General features: G+C 38.8%; 1 protein-coding gene across 2 annotated transcripts in view; it reads left to right on the top strand.

Annotated features, from left to right (window-relative positions):
• Positions 1–24,666, top strand: part of ATP8B1 (ATPase phospholipid transporting 8B1) — a 92,193-nt gene that overhangs the window by 8,956 nt on the left and 58,571 nt on the right. Inside the window, exon 1 of one of the 2 annotated variants that reach the window (XM_081317018.1) lies at positions 15,811–15,959. The exons of the other annotated variant lie outside the window; for it this stretch is intronic. Coding sequence (XP_081173144.1) covers positions 15,830–15,959 — 130 coding nt within the window. The 5' untranslated portion in view covers positions 15,811–15,829. Of the gene's footprint in view, positions 1–15,810; positions 15,960–24,666 lie in introns of those variants that run through there. 2 annotated transcript variants of the gene reach the window in all.

Here is a 24,666-nt window from a genome sequence, read left to right as displayed (position 1 = left end):
GATTGCATGGTGATCTCTAGAAACAAGCCCCAAACCTGGTTAGTATGTTGAAGATCAGCCATGGCATGTTGCAGAGCAGCTATGTTCACACATCACCATAGTCTTAATATATGTGAGCTCTTAGTTAATCTATGGCTACAAGGAACTATATTTAGACCAAATTAATTCATTAGCCATGATCAGAACCTTGTAGCAAATTTTAGATGTCCTGATAGTCAAAGGTAAAATTATAGCAGTTAGATGAAAGAAAAGGAGACGAGTGTAACGTTATAGTTAAACTTTATTCAGGATATGTTTTTTAAAAAGGAAAAAAATCTCTCTGGATTTGCAGTAGCAAATTTTCCACATGAGAACAGTAATTACTAATTAGTCATAGTTTATGCAATTCTTAAACAATGAATGAGGCCACGTTCATGGACCCGTCACACCAGTCACTGAGGAAAATGACGCTTCTCATGTGCCGAAACATATGACACAAAAATACAGAAGCAAGTTAAGTGAGGAATGACTGATTCATGATTTGTTTCACTCTGATGCCTTAAGAGCAAGGTTATAATGGGAAGAAGATCCGGTAGAGTGAATGTGTACAATTGGCCACTTTTATTATAAGATCCATATGCAAAATTTCAGCCAAGTAGAATCCTATCCAATAAATCAGATAATCAAAACAGGTTTAATCTTTTTTTACTGGATCAAGGAGATTTCTGAAGTTGTGATTGTGAGATTTTCAAATTCAAAATGATTGCTTCCAAGGCTTTATATTTCAGCTTCTTCTGAAAATATAGAAGCTGTATTTGTCTTCAGTTATTAGTATGTTTATGGGGTATCCTAGTAAAGGAAGTTGGTTATATTAATTTGTGTGTGTTGTTTGATTTTTCTCCAGAATTTAGCTATGTTCATCTTTGAAATAAGCTAGAATAAGAACCTTGTGGCACTTTTAATGGCAAAACATGATAATCTCTAATCCATTGTTAGCAGTCTTTTCAATTCTATGCATAGAGATTTGTCATCTCTATCCTAAGATGTATTACTTTGGAGTTAATATAATGTTTTATAGATTTCAAAGAACTTACTATGCACTGAAAGAAAACCTTACAACAGTTGCTCAAGCAGACCAATATGATAATCCTTGCAAATTGAAAATTTGACAAATTTTGACAAATCTTGACAAACTCATATCAGCCATTTTTAAATATACTTTATTTAGCTCTTCATCATTCTGCATATTATATAGATTATGTTGCTTGTTATTCTTTGGGTTCTGGCAGTGATAACTAGAACTGATCATAAAGATCCGAAAATCTAAAAGAATCTAGTAGCACCTTTTCCAATTAACAAATCATAGTAAATAACATCAGCTGTTGTGAGCTCATTTAGATGCATTGAATGACACGTGTGAAAGGTGCCAGGACTGATGAACGTTCATACATTTTAATAAAATGTATTAAAAAGTACTATCATACTTTTTATCATAAAAAGTACTATTAAAATCCTTTGGATTTTGTGCTACCTTAAACTAACACGGTTCTTCTTCTACATCAAGCTCATAGAAATCTGGTAACCTTTAGAAGATTTAGTAGCTTGTTTGCACAATTAGTTTCCAATTATGTTATTTTTTTAATTTCTTAAATTGTTTTGTTCACTATTGTCACCTAGGCCATCTTCTACCAATACTGTCAATAGTATTAGGACCAACAGCTTAGTAGTGAAAACGCCCGCCTCCCACTAGGAAGGTTGAGAGTTCAATTCTAGGTAGCGGTAGATGTTTCTCTCTAAGGGCACAAAGAAAAAATACCTGCTGCAAACCCCATGTGGCGTCAGGAAGGGCATCCAGCCAGTAAATGCTCAGCGCCAACCAGTTGCCCTGACTCTATCTGGAATTAAAGGTAAAGGTAAAGGTTCCCCCACACATGCGTGCTAGTCGTTTCCGACTCTAGGGGCCAGTGCTCATCTCCATTTCAAAGCCGAAGAGCCAGCATTTGTCTGAGGACGTCTCCGTGGTCATGTGGCCGGCATGACTAGATGCCAAAGGCGCACGGAACGCTGTTACCTTCCCACCGGAGTGGTCCCTATTTTTCTACTTGCATTTTTACGTGCTTTCGAACTGCTAGGTTGGCAGAAGCTGGGACGAGTAACAGGCGCTCACTCTGCTACGCGGCTCTTGGGATTCGACCCGCCAAACTGCCGACCTTCTGATCAACAAGCTCAGCGTCCTACCCCACTGAGCCACCACGTCCCTGGAATTACAGGGTCTTAAAAGGGGAGTTTTTATTTTGGTCCAAAGCTTGTGTTGTGTAGTGAATATTTAAATCGGCTCAGTCTCTTGTTCTTGCCAGCTCAACTGAGTGATATAAAAAGACTAAAGACTAGCCTGTCCATAAGCAGGCTGACACTAAGGGAAACCTGATGTGATGGGGGAAGCCAAGAAAGGGAAGATTAAGTTTAAAATGGGCTGGATTTGATTAGGGGCTTCAAAGAAGTAAAATCCAGAATTTTTTTCCTCAATGAATTCCGCTGGAGAGGCAGATGGCAAAGATGTTGTCAGCTCTTCCATTCTAGGTTTCCCCCTTCCCGAGTCTCCTGGTCATGTGATCCAAAGTGGACCTGCTATTAAGGGGTTGGAAAGAATTCCAGAAGGTTCTCTCTGCATACTTTCCCTACCTTGTTTAATCTGGGATTTCTGGTGCCGCCTGAGTTATTTGTGAGGCAGCGATAGACATGAGTTTGAAAGCTGTATTACTAGCACTGCCTGTGTATTTAAGTTAAAAATCTCCTACAGCCAGCCTCAGTTTATCTCTTGGGATGACTTCTAAGTTAAATCCTTTTATTGTGGGTTTTAAAAAGCAGCAAAATAATTCTGATAATGCAACATGCACAGATGAAAGGGAATAATGTATTCACAATAATGCTTTGTTCTGTCATTCAGACTTGTGTAGAGACTATCTTTAAAAAACCACAAACCCTGAAATCTATAAAAATTGAGATGCATTAATTAAATTTTGCTTCTAAACCTTTGTTTCAGGGACATTGGTAAGCATTATGCCATCAACCAGTTAATATGTTTCTTAATTCACATTTATTGCCTTAAGCAGGTTTCTGCATTCTGTGGTATAACCTCATATTTTGGGATGCTAAAAATTAGGAGAGAGAATGTAGCTTCACAAGAAACCATGTATAAAAACTGAAAATTCAGACTTGAGGTCTCTCAAGATTTATTTTGATTTATTTGGGCGTACTGGGAATGTAATGTAGATACACTGTAAGCACTTTAGTGCTTTGGTAGTGTATTGCCAAATCTTATAGGTTAGCCATAGTTTGCACAACTGCAGTTTGCTGGATTGAAACATTTGATTGACTGAGCCAAATTCAAATAAATCACATTCTGATGTGATGATGAACTTAGCACATGATTTTTCCATCACATCCAACCACATTCTTCAACTGAAATTTTTACTCGCATATTGTATTACTCAGTGCTTTTTTTTGTAAAAGAAAAAGGTGCCAGAACTCACACGTCATACAACCCGCCTTGCCTACCCTACAAGGTTCCATCCTTTTTTAAACTGGTTTTAACTTTTGTATTTTTGGTTTTTAATTCCCTGTAAACCGCCCTGAGTCCTCCGGGAAAGGGCGGTATATAAATGTAATAAAATAAAAAAATAAAAAAATCCAAAAAAGATGCCAGAACTCCGTTCTGAGCGTTCTATAACAAAAAAAGCCCTGGTATTACTACTCTTGAGTAATACTCTTAGCAAAGTTATTAAAGGCCTTTTTTGTTTATGTTACTTTTGTGCATAAAGGAGATTCTTGCTATATTACATAATGAAATAAATCATCTTATAATGATGCTCCCTTCAGATGGTCACAAATATTCTCCAAAACAGATGGAATGTGAAGACATGTGAAGTTCAAAATGCTAAGGGTTTCATGATATTTAGACAGAAAAGCTTTTAAATGTTACTTGTGCATGCTTACACACGTATTTTCATTGTCCTTTATTTACCAGCATCATAGCATTTTAGACTATATTTGATTTCACATTAAAATGAGAGAATATATATTATTGTTAGCTCAGTCCTTTTCGTACCATCTAAGAAATGTTGTTGGGTGACCCTTGTTTGTAAATGATTTATTGGCATTCAGTTTCCTAATAGTATTCGGTTCTTTAGAGCTTTTTAAATACAATGTGATGCAAATTTAGTTTGGATGTGGTATTTATGAGAATAAGTTTGAATTATTTTGAATAGACCTTGGACAGGAGTTTGTTTATATCCACCATGGAGCTTAGAAGACTTTGGGTGGATATCAAAAGTTTACCTTTATTCACACATTTTACTTATTTCAAAAATAAAGTATTCCTCCAACACAATGGTAAAGTTTGTTAAGAGACATTGCCAAGAAACACCAGATTGAACCACTAATGTTTGTAAAAACAATAGACTATGAAGAGATAAGATAAAAAATCCATGAATATCTGTATTTATATATATTTTTAAAAGCATTGTTTAATCAGCCCGTAATACTTAGATTCATGCACCATGGTGATACATAAATAACTATTTACAAACTGCAATGGTTTGTATAACATGCTGAGTCAAAAGCAAGCACTATAACATGTGTGACACACTAAAATCACAAATTAGTTAATTATATTTTAGCCTAGCATTGAGAGAATGCAGTGTTGGCTAATATGTTGCACGAATCCAGATAGTCGTATCAGTTGTATAAGCTATCATTAAGGTAGGTAGAAACACAGCTTCGCCAGGTTTGGTAAAGTTTGACAGTACCGTCAATGACTTTTCCTGACACATGATTTTTCTGACACACATGAGATTATTTTGTGCTGGTTCAGTCTTCAATAATTTATAGCATAGTGTACTTTTATTCATCTCAAAGTCTATCCTGGAAGTGACATTATGTTTAAAAGTATTTTCCACTTGATTATAAAATATTTGCATGAGTTTTCTGTATATGAGCTTAAAGACATTTGTTCGTTTATCGGCCTTCTGCAGTGTTTACAAGTCAAAAATCTGACACCTCATTTTTCCAAACTGATTTGCCATAGTTTACTCATGGAAAGTTTGTACCTGCCCAGATATGAAAAAAGAGGCAAAAACATTTTGTACCGGAAGAGATTTTGTTAATTACACTGATTTCATTTTGCTCTAGGGGAAAAAAAACCCTCTCTTTACCATGAAGTACTTTTAGGAACATTCAGCTGAGTTAGGCATACTTAGTCACCTGTACGAGAAATCTGAACTATGAGCCATTTCACATTGCATATTGGTTTTGCTTAGCAGATTGACAAAATGTGGATAAGGGCCAGATAGTAGATAAGATGAAACACTTAGAACAGGTAGACAAAGTTTGGGAAAGTTTTTTTAGTAGTAAATGTGAAAGGGTTATGTCTGTAGATTTACACACATGGCTTGCCTTGACTTACTTAGCATAGCCATGGTCCAGCATGTCATCTGAACCTAAGGAAGGAGTGCACGCGAAGAAATGGATTAAAATCGGTGGCTATTTTCCCCTGTAGCATCATTTCTGTGTTTCAGATTTTGTTTTTACTTATAGCAGTGGTCTCTAACCTTTCCAGCTTGGCGGCCCAGCTTGGGGCAAATGGGAGGGTGTGTGAGTGGCAGGTGAACGTGAACGTGCCCTCCACACACGAATGAAGCTTTGCACAGGAGCACAGGATGCTTGTGCTCACACATGAATCTCTATTTGCACAAGTGGAGCTTTATGAAGGAGCACCCTTCGCTAGTGGAATTTTGTGCTCAAGTGCCTACCGCTCGGACAAGCGGAGCTTCATGTGTGTGCACTTGCCCATTTTTCCCATGGCCCACTAGTGCAGCGGTCCCCAACTGTTCCAGCTTGGTTTATGTGTGTGAGTGGCAGGCAAATGAGCACGTGTGCCATCCACTCACCGCAAATAGAGCTTTGTGCACGAGCGGACGGTGCTTGCGTTCGCATGTGAAACTCCACTTGCACAAATTGAGCTTTGGAGTGCGAATGCAAGCATCCTCCGCTTGCGCAAGTGGAGCTTCACGCACATGTGTGTGTTGCCCACCTCTCACACAAGTGCAGCTCCACCCATGCATGCTTGCCCATTTCTCCTGTGGCCCAGTTTCGAACAGGTTGTGGCTCACTACTGGGGACCCCTGCACTAGTGGGCCGAGGCCTGGGAGTTGGGTGCCCCTGCCTTAGGCCGTTACGAGATGAACCAAATGTGATTTTATCCAAATTATATAATTTTAAAATATATTTCCCCTTCTGTTTGCCAGATTTTTTTTAAAAAAGCTAGCTCAGTATATTAGGAAACTACACACACATGCACCTGTGCAAACACGCATACATATGTACAGATAGTCCTCCTGCTGCTAAGCAAGACATATGTAAGTGAATTTTGCCCCTTTTTATGACCTTCCTTGCCATACTTGTTAAGTGAATCACTGCAGTTGTTAAGTTAGTAACACGGTTGTTAAATGAGTCGGCTTTCCCATTGACTTTGCTTGTCAGAAGGTCGCAAAAGGGGATCACTTGACCCCGGGACACTGCAACAGTCATAAATACAAGCCAGTTGCCAAGCTTCAGAGTTTTGATCACATTACCATGGGGAAGCTACAAGTGTCTTAAGTGTGAAAACAGTCATAAATTGCTTTTTTCAGTGCTGTTGTAAGTTTGAATGGTCACTAAATGACATGTTGTAAGTTGAGGATTGCCTGTATCCCTTTCAGATTTCCCAAACCTTGTTGTACCTCTTCTTCTCCTCAAATGGCATTCTATATTTATTCTATGAAGATGTAACCCAGACATGTCAAACACAAGACCCGGGGGCCGGATGCGGCCCGCGAAGTGGTTTCATGTGGCCCACGAAGCCATCCTGGAAACAGTGAGGGAACGGCCCCCGCTGCCTTGGCCCCGGCCCAGGCCAGCCGGAAGCCAATGTACAATTTCGTAGTAGTCATCTATGCTAAAATGCATTCAGTCTTAGCTCCACAAGGCTGTCTGGAAACAGTGAGGGATTGGCCCATGCCGCGTCGGCACTGCCCCCTGGGTGCACGCTGGGGAGGTATCACCCTTTGTGAGGAATGAAGAAATGAACCATCACCTGGAAGTGGCCAGCATATGACCCTGCCTAGTTTGGGCAGGCAAGAGCCTGGGCAGCGTTGCGCTTCTCTTCAGATTCATGCCACTCAGCTCAGCCTCTCGGCACTGTCAGGAATGTGCCCCACTGCCTGCCAAAACCGGGCAGGCTGGGGGCTGGGCAGCATTGTGCAGGTAACATCGACTCTCATGCTGCTCATGGCATCCCCTCCCCCAGAGCCCACCAAGCCGGATATGTGAAGTAGGCGAGGGCCATGTGCTGGCCACTTCCAGGTGATGGTGCATTTCTTCATTCCTCACGAAGGTTGACACTTCCCCAGCTGCGTTTCTTGCCTATTTTTCTCCCTCCCTCATCTCAAATATTTTCCTACCACTCTGTTCTTGGAAGGAAGGAAGGAAGGAAGGAAGGAAGGAAGGAAGGAAGGAAGGAAGGAAGGAAGGAAGGAGAGGGAGGGTTTGAGGGAAGTCCTGCCTTAGTCCTGCCCTGCTGCCCTTTCACCTTCCCCTTGCCCCCTCCTCCTGGCCTATTCTGGGGGGTCTCCGATCCTATTGCTAAGGAAGCTTTGGATACAAAGCCAGGTGTCCTCATATGGAGAGGGAGTGGGCCTCCCTCTTGACTTTGCCCTCATACCCATCATGAGCAACCTGGCTAAGGAGAACAAGCAGAGCAGCAGCAGCCTTGAGGAGGAAGTAAGTGCAGCTGGGCGCCACCTTGGGGAAATGGAGCTGGGCTGGTCATTTGACCTCCACGCCACCGTCCAACCCACCCCCCAAGGCCTGAGAGGAACAGTGAGGCTCCTCCAGTGGACCATGCCTTGGCACTTGCCCCGGTCCCATCTTCTTCTGCCAGAGACCCTCAGATCTGTCCCACTCCTGCCCAGGCCCCCATTGGCACCATTGATGCGAATGATGTAGAGCTGGCCACACCCACCCAGTAGACCACGCCCACCCTGGCCACACCCAGCTGCCCCGCCAAGGGCAACTGCAATGCTGATGCGGCCCTCAATGAAATTGAGTTTGACACCTTTTGTCCTACTATTTTCAAAAAGTCTATATCTACCTTGCTTTCCCTTCCCTTTTCATATTACATCTATCAGAGTGAAGTCAAAGCTATATCTCTTTAGTATCTTTCTAATTTTAAATGCTTCATAATAAGTAGACTGTAAAATCCCCCTCTTTTATTCTGTAAGAATTTACAAGGTTGGCAAATCTGGATCCACAGCTCGTCTACATTCCAGTCATAAAGGAGATAGTTTCATTAACTGCACCATCAAAAAAAATAATATATATTTTTTGATGCTATATTAAGTCCCCTCCCAGCAGGCTTGATAGGTGCTATTAGATTTTTTTCCCCTTTTTGTTTTAGTGACTTAAAAAACTTATTATTATTAGAATTTAGGAGGCTTCAGGTTATATATTTTTTTCTCTTTTACTTTTATATTCTGATAAGCTGGTCAGAACCCTGCTGGAGCGACATTTAAGTTTGCGTTGATAAAATAAATGTGTAAACCTGATGAATGATAATGCTTCTGCTTTGACTTTCTGTGTGTTGCATGATGTGAGCACAACTTTAAAAGGGTAACAGAGTACCTGTACTTCGCACACTTGTGAAGGAGAGGAAAATTTGCCAGGCGTAACTTAATCAAACAAGTCTGAGAAAAGACATAGTGGGGAGTGCTTTTTCTCCAGCGGTCACAAGTTAAGAGCCCTGCCCTCATTTGACTATGTTCACCTTGAAAGAGGGAAGGACAAAGTAAAAAGAAATGATACACATTTAATGGAAAGTCCCATGTTGCAGGGTCCGTCGTATTAAAGATCTGTAAATATTTATGACTGCTCTAAATGTATTATAAATAGGGGTTGAGGCTGCTTCTTTGAATGGACTACCTTCATGTGTATGCTTGCATTCATTGTTCCTGGCACTTGGCTGCACCTGAGTTTCTGAACTTGCATCATCACTTCTGCTGAATGCAGCCCATGGAGATTCTCAGCCATCCAGGTCATGGTTGTCCCAAAGGGGCTTTTTCAAAAGGCACCTTTGTTTTCCCTTGACGATGTTTCATTTCTCATCCAGGAAGCTTCATTGGTTCTTCAGAGAAGCGAAACATCTTCAAGGAAAAACAAAGGAAGTTCAGTTGTCTTTGGAAAAAGGCACAGTCTATGGAGATTCTTGTCCAGGTCATGATTTCCCAAAGGAGCTTTTTTCAGGAGGTAACTGGAGTTTCTTCTCGTTGTTTTTTTGAAGACGTTTCGCTTCTCATCCAAGAAACTTCTTCAGCTATGACTGGATGGTGGGGAATGGAAGGATTTATAGCCCTTTGGGACAGTCTGAATGTAGCGTTTTCAAAGGGCATGCATGGATTTGAAACATCTACTTCCTTCTCATTCATTCCCAGATGTTCTGAATTTCAGATGTAAGGGACAGTTTACAACAATTTAATATACAGGGCATAAATGTACATTCAGTTCTAAGTGCTCAAGCCCTATATGTCAAATAACCTGGCTTTTACCCAAAAGCAACCACATCTGTTTCCACGTGATACTCATGACAATTCAAATTGCTCAGGGCCTTTTTTAAAAAAGCAAACATTCATTCTCTAGCAGTGAACAGCATTCACATTTTCTAGACACACTTTCTGTGACACATTTCAAATAATGAGCTATATTCTGCTTTTATTGAGCCTCCTCCCCCATGAATGTATCTGTCCAGCGAATCCTTCGAAGCAAGATATGATTGTTGAACATTATATAACAGAAGATGTATTCTTAGTGTTTTGAGAAAAGTGTGCAGTATAATTATAGGGACATAGATGGAATGTTTTTATTACACAGCAGGGAGGAATTTTGCAGAAGAGATAACTGCTGTTGGACAGTACAGCAAGTTTTGTCTGCTGTTCTGTTAGACCTGTGGCTTTTATAGCTTGCCATAAAATTTTTGAATTCAACATAGCCTTTTGAAAAGTTTCTGTAATGGCATGTATACAGTATTTGCATTGATTGTCTTATTTTTTCCCCCCATTTCCTTGAATTCTCTGGCCAAATCTCCCTCAGACCCACCCTCACCCTACTATCTTTCAGAACACTTTAGTGACTTAAATTCAGGAGCTATCTGTTGCACCTTTTCTGTCTAAGGACTTTTATTAAAACTCATATGCTTTCGTGAGCCAGAGTTCGTTTCACCACATGCATAGACTGGATAAAGTGATGTGGATTTGAATTGGGATAAGGTGGAGGAAAGAAAGGGAAGCAGGTTAAATATGCAGATGTGAAACAGATTACAGGTACTTTATCAGTTAACACTTGTAATGTGTTAAAAACCCATTGCTACAAATTAACAATTGTAATATGTTAAAAACCTATTCTGTTTATTGAGATCTCTTGATGTATGTGAGTTTTTTTCCCCCCACTCAGTCATGCTGTTTCATTTTTACCAAAACTTTACCAAAAGTTTCAGTTTTACCAAAATGGTCAACTTGAAATCTGCAATAAGAGTAGCCAGGGAGATTGAAATGCTATAATGCTACTTTGCCCCTGTTTTGAGGCCTATTGTAAAATCTGTGTTCGTTAATTCTTTTTTTTTGCAAAGTTTGTCCCATTTATCCTATTGAGAAACCAGAAGGCATATTGCTGGCAAATTTTTATTTTTTTATTTTAATTCCATTTATATCCCGCCCTTCTCCGAAGACTCAGGGCGGCTTACAAGCTTAGCAGTAGCCTTCATTCTATGTATATGCCTGCTTATTAGGGCTTTCACACACACCCCAAGCGGCATTATTACAAAGTCAGCTTAATTACCCCCAACAATCTGGGTCCTCATTTTACCTACCTCGGAAGGATGGAAGGCTGAGTCAACCTTGAGCCTGGTGGGATGCGAACCTGCACTAATTGCAGGCAGCCTTCATCACATTGGAAGACAAACATGTGAAGGGACGTCAAATTTTCTCCTCGCTTCCTCAGTGCTGCCTCAGTTTAGTATCTCATAAACTTTCATGGATGTTTATGTGGTATAAACAGTCCTCAACTTACAACTTACAGCACATTTAGTGACCTTTTAAAATTACAACAGCACTGAAAAAAATGACCTATGAACATTTTTTCACACTTGCAACCCTTGCAGCAACCCCATGGTCACATGATCAAAATTCAGATGCTTGGCAACTGACTCATAGTTATGACGGTTGCAGTGTCCTGAGGTCACATCCTTTTGCAACCATCTGACAAGCAAAGTCAATGGGGAAGCTAGATTCACTTAACAACCCTGTTACTAAATGAACAACTGCAGTGATTCAGTTAACATCTGTGGCAAGAAAGGTTGTAAAATGGGACAAAATTCACTTAACAAATGTTTCAGTTAGCAACAGAAATGTTGGGCTCTGTTGTGGTCATAAGTTGAGGATTACTTGTACTAAATATACTCTTGTTTAAGGTGTCTCAAGATTCTTGGTTGGTTTGGTTAAATTACGGGTCCCTTCCTCACTCTTGCTCTATATAAGGGGTCTTCAAACTGGGCCCTTTTATGACTTGTGGACTTCAACTCCCAGAATTCTATAGCTATAGCTGGCTGAGGAATTCTGGGAGTTGAAGTCCACAAGTCATAAAAGGGCCAAGTTTGAAGACCCCTGCTCTATATCTACAGTGTTAGAGGTAATTGCAGAATTCTAATAATGATGCATGCAGAAGTCTATGTGGAAATGTCAGCATTCCAGTTGCAAGGAACATAAAAGGAGGAAAGCATAATAGAAAAAATATTTCTCTATTGGAAACATTGGAAAGCTAGCTGTATAGATGTAAGGTTCAGATTTCATGGCCTGTTAGAGATTTCACAGCATCTTTTGAAGCTATTATGGTTGTGTTTGCTTTTATTCTATGCTGAAGGTCTTTATGCTGTATTTGGATATTATTTTTCTTATCTATTGCTGTGAACTTAGAATTACTGGTGAAGAAATTAAAAGAGCAGATACTGTAATTTTGTTTCCTTGGGCTGAAGAATAAAAGACAAAAAGCATGTTAAAAAGTAATAAAGGCATTAATCCCAGGGTGGAAGAAAATTTACCAGTTTACAAAAAATCATAAAAGGAAATGGATGCTCCTAAGGCAATACAGAAGCACTGATCTTTTCAGCAGTTATACTATAATATACAGTTGTGGCAATTGAATTACTAAATTCCAGTACCAGAAAAAATAAGGAGCCTTTACTGTTACAGATTTGCAGATGATCTCTGAAAGTTCCATGGAATCAAGAACAAACGCTGAATCAATACACAACAAAATAAAGACTTAAATATTCTCTTGGGGTGATGATATAGATTATTTCATGGCAGATGACTGGGCATCCTTGTGCAGTTAGCTGTCCACTGTGAGACTGATGGCTGGCCTAAATGAGCCAGGAGTCCAGTCCAGCAGGGCAGATTTTATATTCTCAGTAAATCTGTACAGTGATTAAGATTCAAAGAAGTTATTTAAAGAACATAAAGCCTATTGAAAGGGACGCGGTGGCTCAGTGGGTTAGGACGCTGAGCTTGTCGATCAGAAGATCGGCAGTTTGGCGGGTCGAATCCCAAGTGCCGTGTAACAGAGTGAGCGCCTGTTACTCATCCCAGCTTCTGCCAACCTAGCAGTTTGAAAGCACGTAAAAATGTAAGTAGAATAATAGGGACCAGTACGGTGGGAAGGTAACAGCGTTCCGTGTGCCTTTGGCATCTAGTCATGCCGGCCACATGACCACGGAGACGTCCTCGGACAAGCGCTGGCTCTTCGGCTTTGAAACGGAGATGAGCACCGGCCCCTAGAGTTGGAGATGACTAGCACGCATGTGCGGGGGAACCTTTACCTTTACCTTTACCTTAAAGCCTATTGACAATTCTTCGAAGAAACTATGATTCTTCTTGGGGTCATGCACCATTTCTAGAAAAGATGCTTTTGATTTAACAAGATAATAAAAGGAGCTAAAGACACACTCAGGTACCTTCTGAATCACCTTTTTTCTTTGAATCTAAATTGCTGTATAAACAGGAAGAAGAAACTCAATATGTTATGCATGTGCTTGGTAACAGCTAAATAACTAAAAGAATGATTATGCGCTTTAATACTGAGGGAAGTAGGGGAAGACAATGGATACATTAGATGGGTGGGATCAAAGAGATTTCTAGAATGTCACTAAAAGAGCTACAAGTTAACAGTAGAAAGAGATCAGTATGCACATATCTGTGTAGTTATCATAAATCCAACATTGGCATTTATGTGTTCTTTCATTTTATAATAAGGTTGCATTTATTAATAGCTTATTTACATAACAGAACTGAGCAGAATGAGTCCCACCATAATAATTCAGATATTCTCTGAAATGAAACTGAATATACTTGCTGTTGGATATCTAGCAATTTGGCTGGAGTTAAATTGGCTAAACTACCATCTTGGAAGGTTGACTATGAATATATTTGGTGCCCCTGTAGAGAAAGAGTTTGGTTCTCAGCAAACAGTTATCTAAGATACTGGTGACATGGTCCATGTTTTAAAAATCATTATGTCAGGAATTGTTTTAAAATCACAGAGACATTACTGCCTGTGATTTATAGGACACTGAACAGAATGAGTTGTTGTCACTTAACTTCCCATACTCATACTAGTACCAGAACAACAATAACACAAGATTTATGTGTCTCTGACACATGAGTCTGAAGGCTTGTTCTTCTAACTACCTTGGCACGTGGTGGATATTAGAAAAAGACAAATAGTGTGTAGTAATTGGCAGTATTGTTTTAGTTGGAGGCTGGGCAGCTGCCCGGCCATACGTTCTTCACGGAGGTAAGCTTAATAGTTTAATAGCTTTTATTATTTGGGCATCCAACGGCAGAGATTTTATTTTTCTGGATTGTGGCTTCAGAAACAGCGTGAGATTCGACTAATGGTAGAGGTATGAGATTTGATGTTGATTTTCATCTATAATGCTTTGTTTTAAGCTGTTACATTTCAAATTCTTGCAAACATAATTGGAAGGACAGGTCCTAACTTATTTTAAATAAGTAAATGTTATATTAGTATGTGGAAGAACATTTAATATAGTAAAGAAAAATAGGAGGATTAAACAGGTTTGAACTGGTTGCCTTCTCTTTTCTGTCTGTGTCTTTGTCAAGTTTTATATTCTGACTGAATAGAATCAGAATCTAAAATCAACATTCCTTGTTGCCAAATGTAGTCAGAAGGTACCAAGTTCCTATATGAAAGCCTTAATAAACAGCTATAAATTTAACTGACAGGATGTATGCTTGCCGAAGTTAAATTAGGTGTGCCTCATTTCTAGACAGAGTGAATATTATCAGGTATGTAAGAAGCTCACATTGCTTTGCTATTCAAGTTGTCTTGTTGAAGAGGTTGTCATTTTTAAATATTTTTGAGATGCTGTTGGGAGTGCCCATAGCATAAAAGTAGATGTTACATAGCATAATCTCAAAACTGAAAATATTTAATCCACTTAACAGTAATAGAGAATAGTGTGTTTCTTTAATCCCGTCATTCAACAGACCTCTTGGCCTCATCTTCTTGCTCTCTGGCCAAATACTTTTATAAGCAGTCAGCACCACTAAACTAAGCTGAAAAAGAGTTTGTATGTCTTTTAAATAGTCACAGACTAGATTTTCAAGCTTTCTGCAGTCCTGAGCATGTGATCTCTCCATCTGAAGGCACAGTATGAAGAACCAAGAATGAGGAGTTTAAAATACTTTAGAAACACTTCCCCCCCCCTTTACTTTTGAGTACTGTATACCCAAACTGTTGTACACTCGTTGGGTTAACTCATTATCTCCAGGAAATTTTGTGGTAGTTTCTCGGGTAACAACATGAATAAAGAGAGAAGGTAAACCTAGTTGCATCTCGAACGTATAACTGTGTTAGCTTAGAGTATTTCTGATGAGGAGTCCAGTCTGACAAAAGATCATAATGAATCTCGTTTTGATCTATTGATGTGAATGAGGTGTGTTACGCATTCCCACTTTTTTGTTGTTGTTGTTTGGAGAAAAGCCATGATAACTGTAGCTGAAGTTATTCCTTCATACTTGGGCAGTGTTTTCAGCAATTAAGACAAATAATCCAATGCACCCTGTTTTCCCACTTCTCAGTTTTCCCCTTATTATATGGCAGGGGTCTTCAAACTTGGCCCTTTTATGACTTGTGGACTTCAAATCCCAGAATTCCTCAGGCAGCATGCCTGGCTGAGGAATTCTGGGAGTTGAAGTCTACAAGTCATAAAAGGGCCAAGTTTGAAGACCCCTGTTATATGGCATGCCAACTTGCAAAGAAGTTGAAATGCAGCTTTGGACTGCCAGGTGGACTCATGTGTTGTACAACACATGGAAAAATAGACCACAGAAACATAGAATGTAAAGCATTGAACACCACAACATTCCCAGTTTCTGAAATGAGCAACCTAGATCAAGACAATGTTGTGTATACTTCACACTGGAATTACAAGGCTTTATGAAGAGAAGAGTTCATTTTTTGAAATGCTGTTAGAGGCCACTGAGCAGGTTTGGAGCTTCTTCTCCATGTCAAGTGTTGCTGGTAAATAATTGGAGCTGTTATATTTATCTATAAGCTTTTAAAAATGAGATATCCTTTTCTTTTTGCTTCTGCATAACAATAATTTGCAGAGTGTGCATGTGTGCGCGTGTTTATCGTTTCTTGGCATTGTGTAAATGCTAGGGATACTCCATGTTGTATAAAAACCATGCAGGAATTGGTTTATATGGCGGGCGCAGGGGGGGGAAAGAGAATTAAAGAACAATATGCCACAGAGATAATGAAGTTAAGAAGTTTCCATGACATTTTAGCAGCTCGACCGAACATAGCCACAGCAGGTAATAAATGCTAGGGATTAAAGTCCTTTTCATTTTGAAGCAAAATTAGTTATAGGAACTATTCTAATAGGTCTCACAACTAAGAGATAAGATAAAGATAAGAATCAAATGGTAAAAAGTGCCATTAAAAAAAACAACAGCAGGAAATAGAGCAATCAGTAGGCAAGAACATGATTAAGATCTTGTCCAAAGTTCAAGGCACAAGGTTTCAGTCTTCTAGCAAGACTGAGGGTATGGCAAGACCTGTTGTCAAAATTCAGATAAAAGGTAAAGGTTTCCCCGCACATGCGTGCTAGTCATTTCTGACTCTAGGGGCCGGTGCTCATCTCCGTTTCAAAGCCGAAGAGCCAGCGTTTGTCTGAGGACGTCTCCGTGGTCATGTGGCCAGCATGACTAGATGCCAAAGGCGCATGGAACGCTATTATCTTCCCACGGTAGTGGTCCCTATTTTTCTACTTGCATTTTTGCGTGCTTTCGAACTGCTAGGTTGGCAGAAGCTGGGACGAGTAACAGGCGCTCACTCTATTATGCGGCACTCGGGATTCGACCCGCCAAACTGCCGACCTTCTGATCCCCATAGTCATAATGCTTTCAGTGCTTGAATAAATCCAGGCCAGATTTCTGAGTCTTAAAATTTCCTGGACTTTGTTCCATCACAAGTAGTACATTCTTGTCTGAGGATGGATGGATGAGTGGATGGATGGATGAAGTTCAATATCTGAAGAGAGAACAAGTAGATCAGTATTTCAGTATCTGAGATACAGGAGAGCAAATATATTGTATTTCTTCAGTCTGGAAATTATCTGTGGTCTGGTGCTCATCACTACTTCACTGCTTTAATGAACTTGATGGCTGGATCTTTGCTTCATAATCTTTGAGTCTAGGATTGAGGGTTGCCATCTCCTTAAAGCAGCCAAATCTTTTTTTTCTTAAATTCATAAAACTGGGTTGCTTTAAAGAGGTGCTGTGTTCACTTTCCCAAATAATCCGAATCACAGCCGTCTTCCCTATCATGTCTGAAGTATGCACAACTTCCATCTGCATACAATTTGCATAAATCTTCAGTTATATCTGTAGATTATATATTTTAAATAGAAATATATTCCAACATACTGGGGAAGACTGACTTTTTGACTTGAGTTTGCTTGACCAGGTGCTAAATTCTTGGAGCTGACTTCAGAGTTCTTCATATGGTGCTTTCATATACAGTTGCAAGAAAAAGTATGGGAACCCTTTGGGATTACGTGGAGTTTTGCATGAATTGGCCATCAAATGCGCTCTAAATGTCATGTAAGTCACAACAATAGAAAAACACAGTCTGTAAAATAATACTACACAAACATTAGCTGTTGTCATGTTTTAATTGAACATAAGATGGAAACATTCACAGTGCAGGGTGGAAAAAGTATGTGAACCTTTGGACTTAATAACTGGTTGACCCTCCTTTGGCAGCAATAACCTCAACCAAACGTTTCCTGTAGTTGCAGATCAGACCTGCACAACGATCTGGAGTAATTTTGGACCACTCCTCTGCACAAAACTGTTTCAATGTAGCAATATTCTTGGGATGTCTGGTGTGAATCGCTCTCTTAAGGTCATGCCACAGCATTTCAATCGGGTTGAGGTCAGGACTCTGACTGGGCCACTCCAGAAGGCGTATTCTGTTCTGTTGAAGCCATTGTTTTGTTGAATTACTTGTATGCTTTGGGTCATTGTCCTGTTGCATCACCCATCCTCTGCGGAGCTTCAGTTAGCGGACAGATGGTCGTACATTTTCCTGCAAAATGTCCTGATAAACTCTGGAATTCATTTTCCCATCAATGACAACAATCCGTCCAGGCCCTGAGGCAGCAAAGCAGCCCCAAACCATGATGCTCCCTCCGCCATGTTTTACAGTGGGGATGAGATTTTGATGTTGGTGTGCTGTGCCTTTTTTTCTCCACACATAGTGTTGTGTGTTTTTCCCAAACAACTCAATTTTGGTTTCATCTGTCCACAGTATATTTTGCCATTAGTGCTGTGGAACATCCAGGTGCTCTTTTGCAAACTTCAAACGTGCTGCAATATTTTTTTGGACAGCAATGGCTTTCTCTGTGGTGTCCTCCCATGTATTCCATTCTTGTTTAATGTTTTCCTTATTGTAGATGTGTCAACAAAAATGTTAACATGTGCCAGAGATTTCTGTAGGTCTTTAGCTGACACTCTAGGATTCTTCTTTACCTCATTAAGCATTATGCGCTGTGCTCTTGCAGTCATTTTTACAGGACGACCACGCCTAGGGAGAGTAGCAAGAGTGCTAAACTTTCTCCATTTGTAGACAGTCTGTCTTACCGTGGACATCAAGGCTTTTGGAGATACTTTTGTAACCCTTTCCAGCTTCATGCAAGTCAACAATTCTTGATCGTAGGTCTTCTGAGAGCTCTTTTCTGCGAGGCATGGTTCACATCAGACAGTGCTTCTTGAGACCAGTAAACCCAAAACAGGTATGTGTTTTTAAAGGGCAGAACAGCTGTCAGCAACACATCCAATATCATCACACTGGTTGGAGTCAAGGTTGGCTCACTCCTGGCTCCAATTAGCTCTTGGAGAAGTCATTAGGCTAGGGGTTCACATACTTTTTCCACCCTGCACTGTGAATGTTTCCATCTTATGTTCAATTAAAACATGACAACAGCTAATGTTTGTGTAGTATTATTTTAAGCAGACTGCATTTTTCTATTGTTGTGACTTACATGACGTTTAGAGCGCATTTTATGGCCAATTCATGCAAAACTCCACGTAATCCCAAAGGGTTCACATACTTTTTCTTGCAACTGTAAAAAATTCCTACTTGACATGGATTAAGTACATAGTCTTTCTGGATAGGGACTGTGCAGACTTTTTGAAACTAGAGCATAAGGGTCAAATTTGCACATGCTTAACTAGATCATTTAAAATCAGATCAGGTAAACTTAGATGAAAACAGATCAGCCACTGCTAAATTTGACTGATTTAACTGTGTGTATTTTTCTCTGCCTGGATGCATGGTTGTGTTTAGTGACCTTGTGCATTGGGCTGTCTCAGCCTGTTTAATTATTTTGGCATTTGGCCTATTGTGGGAAAATTGATTTATTCACAAACCAAATTAACCAGATGGGAAATTGAAAGATTTTCTGGATACATTCAAAGAGTTGGATTAATTTTAACTACTACAAGGGATCCAAAGGACTCAATTTGTTTCAACTTTAGATGAAAAAGTGGCAAAATTACAGTGCTTTGGCCCAGGAATAACACTTCTATATGTTTAGTTTAACTTCCCGCCCCCATCATTTTGTGTTTACTTGTTTTATGCATAAAATGGCTTGTGAATTTCAAAAAAAGCAATCATAAACTTAACCCCCAAATTTAGTCTTTTCCAATCTGATTTCCTTATGATGTACAGAATGAACATCAATACATGTTATCCCCATAGCTGTCTTAATTCGACCTGAGGCTGAAGAAGGCTAATCTAATACAATACCTAGCTGGGCATGTCCTCTACTTATGCAAAGCAATTTCAGATCTTTTGTCCTAGGACTTAGCATACAATCAGAACTAAATCCAAAAGTGCTGTTGTGATTGTATATTATTATTGATACGGCTTTGCAAACCTATTAATCCATTGCATTGAATTAATCAGGAATCCCCCAATTTTTTTGAATGGGTGACCATGTTATTGGTTTCATAACCTCACAAATGATTGATTGTACTCAATCACAAAACAACCGTATATAAGAAAACAAGTAATACCATTCTGTTTTCTAAGGATATTTCTGGGTCCTCAGAGCTTTGTTGGAAATAAAAGTTAAGCTTGAGGCTATGTTTTACTTTGCTACTTTTCCACATTTTTATTTTCTCTTAAAAAAAAAAATCTAAAGAGACAGGTAGATCAGGGATCTTGTTAGCTCCAAGCAAAAAGTCAGAATGATTTTCTTCTGCAGTACAAGAACAAAAGTAACTTTTGAGAAAGAGTAGTCATGTACATGTAGTCCTCAACTTATGACCACAATTGAGCCCAAACTTTATGTTGCTAGGTGAAAATTTTGTTAAGTGAGTTTTCCCCATTTTATGACCTTTCTTGCCACAGTTGTTAAGTGAATCAGTGCAGTTGTTATGTTAGTAACATGGCTGTTAAATGGATCTGGCTTCTCCATTGACTTTGACTGACCAAAGGTCACAAAAGCAGATCGTGTGACCTGGGGACATTGCAACTGTCATAAATATGAGTCAGTTGCCAAGCGTCCAAATTTTGATCACATGCCCATGGGGATGCTGCAATGGTTGTAAGCGTAAAAAATGGTCATAAGTCCTTTTTGTTCATTGCCGTTGTAACTTAGAATGGTCACTAAATAAACTGTTGTAAGTCGAGGACCGCCTGTACTGATTGTTGAGTGAAAGTCAATTCATGTATTTTTACATACATGCAGACCAAATTAGCAATAGGCATCCAGTCATCCAGTCTTTACCAAACCACTCACTGTCAGAGATTCAGTTGCTTCATTTATTGCTATTCATTCCTGCTAGCTGCAGGAATCCAGCAGTTTTGCTTATCATACTGATCATTTGAGTAGTGGGAAGTTGCCTTGTAACTAGTGGATGGAATCGTCTTGTAACTCTTGGGTCCAATTCTCAGTGAGTGAGGGCAGTGGTGAGATTCAAATAGGTGAACAACCGGTTCTCTGTGTGCCGCTTCCAGAAGTCCATTCTGGGCCCGAGCAACAAAAAATTAGCTACCGGTTCAAATGTCAGTCCTACTGCTCGGGGGAAGTCCCAATTTTGGTTATGTTTTTTAGTATAAAACAAAAATGGAACTCTTTTCTGTGCCTCCATTAAACAATTTCTTTGTTAACTTTCTTGGTTACAAGCCAGAGTAAATATTTAAGCAACCCCTGACACACCATGAAAAGCAGTGTGGTATGATGTCTGAAATATTATTAGACCAGGGAAAACTAGATTCAAGATTTCACTCAGCCAAGGAAGTAACTTGGACAAACATTCCTTCAACTCATCCTGTCCCATAGGGCTACGACAGAACCCGTTCAGGCAAGGTAGGTATATCGTGGACCCCATCAGTTAAAAAATTCTGACTAGGAGGGTCTAGGAAGAGAGCCTTCTCCACTGTTCCCCCTGCCCTGTGGAACACTTCTCCCGACCCCAGAGGTGAGCTGTACCCCCACTTTCCAGGCTTTCCTTAAAGGCATAAAAACATGGCTCTGCTTGGGGTGCACAGAGGAACATGCAACTGTGGGGCTGGTTAGCACCCTAAAAGTCCTCCCCCATTTCCTTTCAATTTTTAACATTCCTTGCCTCCTTTAAATTTTATACACTGTTTTTTAAGTTTTAATATTTTATTGTACGCCACCCAAAGTCCCTCTTTGAGAGACATGGGCATTTCTTAAATATGCAAAATAAATAGATAAGAATAAAATGAAGGAAATACTATGAAGGCCACACTGAGGTTCTAGAAAAAAAAATTGAAATATTAAACGTAAACAAAATAGGTCAATCCAATCCAGGACAGAATACAAAATAACAATAATAGACATTATGGAGTAGTTATCCTACAGATAATTGATTTTCTTTGTACTATCTTAATATGATATATCAGATCTTTATAAAGAAAAATTGTTCGCTAAGAGTTGACATTGATTTTATAGCACATAATTGATCAATCAATTGATCAATCAAACATGTGGCCTGGGAATTAAGAATAACTTCCAATTCCGTTTTCCATTTTTTCATATTAGCATAAAGTTTAGCTTTATAAATTTATTTTGTCCTGTTTCCTGTTGAACTAAAGATGTTATGGAATACTTGATAAGAAACAAAAGCATATTAACTTTGTGCCAGGATGCCAGCAGGTCTATGAAGTGCAAAGTCTGAAAACTGGAATATATTTTTCTGAAATTTCCCTAATAGCTTTGTGTGTCTCAGTATGATCTTTGCTCTTTTGTTTGCATTCTGTTTTCAGATTTCCTCTATTACAATAAATACATTCTGTTACTTCTAGTCCTATTATTTTCAAAATGTAAAATAATTATCAGCAAGACCTTTCTCTGCATAAGAGAACAGCTTCCTGAACAGCTGAAGCATAAGCAAACTTAATGCAGCAAGTTTGTCCGGCTATTTGGGTTTCCTGTTAGAAAAAAATGTGTCACCTGTTAAGTGACATATATCAGCCATATATGTCACCATTTGATGTTGATATTAATTTTGTTGTGCAATCCTTCAAATAAAGTATCCATGCCAAATGTCTACAGGTAAAAGTAATAGGACAATGATGACCCACATCAGAAAATTAGGAAGTGGAATGAAACAGTTGTCCACCACTAAGTTGGCTAAACACTGTCGTACGTTTGTAAGAACTCAAGCAATATTTAACAGACAATCCTAGAAAACTGAGTGCATCAGATCACAAAAAGTTGGAAGTATGTGAGTGCAGGATGCAATCTGGGTCAGTCACCAGGACCGGAGAGTTAGTCTTCTGAGTTTTTGGACTCGTGCTGTAATCCATCCTCAGAGAGCTTCTCTATCACCATGGGCTTTGCTTGGATGCCTTAAACTGTATCGCTCCTACACACCCACAGGTGTTAAAAGGATGTGTAACAGCTATTTATGTTTGAACTCTGGGAGGAGTAATTGTGTAATGTTGCTGTACCTTCAGCAAACACTCTTTTGTTCAACTCTGAAGACACTTTCACTGCTTACCTTTTCACCGACTCCTCTGGTGTTTGATGTTCAGAGCTGTAGCCTATTTAAATTGTGGTTAGTTAATCTGTACTATATCTATGCAAATTGAAGGGGTAATCTGCAGGATATGGTGGAGGTGCGGATGAAGCATTCCCTCCCAACCAATTAATCCTGAAGGGGTTGCTTAGAGGAAGGGTCACTTGTAGGGAAAAAGTAGACAAAAGCCTTTTCTTCCTGTTTCAAGAGGTTATAATTTGAAATGCTCTGTTGGAACTAAATGCAGGGAGGTTCATTTTTGATTTAAGTATTTCTCCCCCCCCAAAAAAAAAGTAATTTTGCATAATCAAACTCTGGAGTGGGCTATTGACTGCTGAGTTTAAGAACATCATTTTTTTTATTAAGTTTACAAAATACAAATACAGAAAACCAAAGTTAAAAAATTAAGAGAAACAAAAAAGGGAAAGAAACGAGACTTCTGACTTTTTTCAGTACAGTGAAATACAAAAATATACTAATTCAACCTTTTGATTTATATTTCACAATATTTCAAGCCATTTTTATAATAACAAAATTATTCCAGTCAGCAAAACCTAAAAATCAATTTTTTTTCCAGTTTCAAGGAAAAATTCCAGAAGCTTTCAGGACATCATTTTAAAGGATTTTAAAAGGAAACTAGACAAATCTATAGCTGTACAAAATCAATTTGCTGTTTGTCAGTGAAAAATCTCTTGGTATTGCTTCTGAATTGTCATAATTGTAGCCAGGCAGCATGCTTCAGTGTAATGAAGTATTTAATTTTAATTTCCAAATGGAATGGTTGAATATAAAGCAATAGTTGCACCTGAAGGCAACTGTTACCATCCTTGTTAAAGTATAGAAATACAATAATATAATAAATATAGAAAAAAATCCACCTTTTTCTCCTTATTATGTTTTTAAAGGCACAGCAGCATAATTCATTGTGCATTTTAAAAATATAATTGCTATGAGTTATTTATTTTCTACTCTAATAATATCCCAACAAATCAATGAGGTTCTTTTTTATATAAAAGTTTTTATTATTTTTTCCCATACATAACAGTAATGATTTTTCAACCAACGTGCTATCTGAGTTTACATTCGCTAATACATATTTAATTCCTACCGTAATCCTTTATTCTTTCCTCTAGCCATCAATAAAATAAGTCCCAAGTTTGATAATATTCCATTTCTATTTTTTCTTTCAGTCTCATAGTCAATCTGTCCATCTCTGTGCATTGTAGTGTTTTTTTATTTCTTCATCTGATAGTATCTCTTCATTTTCCCAGTATTACACAAATATAATTCTTGCCGCTGTTGTGACATGCAAAGTCAAATATAAGCTTTGTTTGGCATTTTCTGGCATTATACCTAGTAAAAAAAGTTCAGGTTTAAAATGTACGTGCTCTCCCAACATCTCTTCTAGCCAGGTATGTATATTTTTCCAATAATTCTTTACTTTTGTCACTTGTTCACCAAAGATGATAATACGTGCCTGACTTATGTTTACATTTCCAACATCTATCTGACATATTTTAAACATATTTTCGCTAATCTTTCTGGTGGCAGGTTCCATCTATAAAACATTTTATATAAATTTTCTTTGTAGGAAGTTGACATTGTCAGTTTGTAATTTCTTTCTCATAAATTTTGCCATTTTTCTAATTCTATATTATATCCAAAAAAATTTGCCGATCTTATCATTGTTTCTTTAACTTGTTTGCTTTCCATTTCCAAAGTTAATAGAAAATTATACATTTTCTTAGTTTCTCATCCAAAGTTAACAATGTCTTATCAAACACAGTTTGTTCCTTATAATATCCATACAGTTTAACATCTTTATCATATCTAGCTTGCAGTTTTAGGTGTGCCCACGATAAGTTGATACCCTGATTTTCCATTTCTTGTTTAGATTTTAAATTCCCTTCAGAATTTAGAATATTTCTATATGTCCAGATTTTTTCAAAGTTCACTAAATTTA

This window comes from Vipera berus, assembly GCF_964194415.1.
Source record: "Vipera berus genome assembly, chromosome: 2".
Taxonomy (NCBI): domain Eukaryota; kingdom Metazoa; phylum Chordata; class Lepidosauria; order Squamata; family Viperidae; genus Vipera; species Vipera berus.
This window is presented reverse-complemented; position numbering and strand designations above follow the sequence as displayed.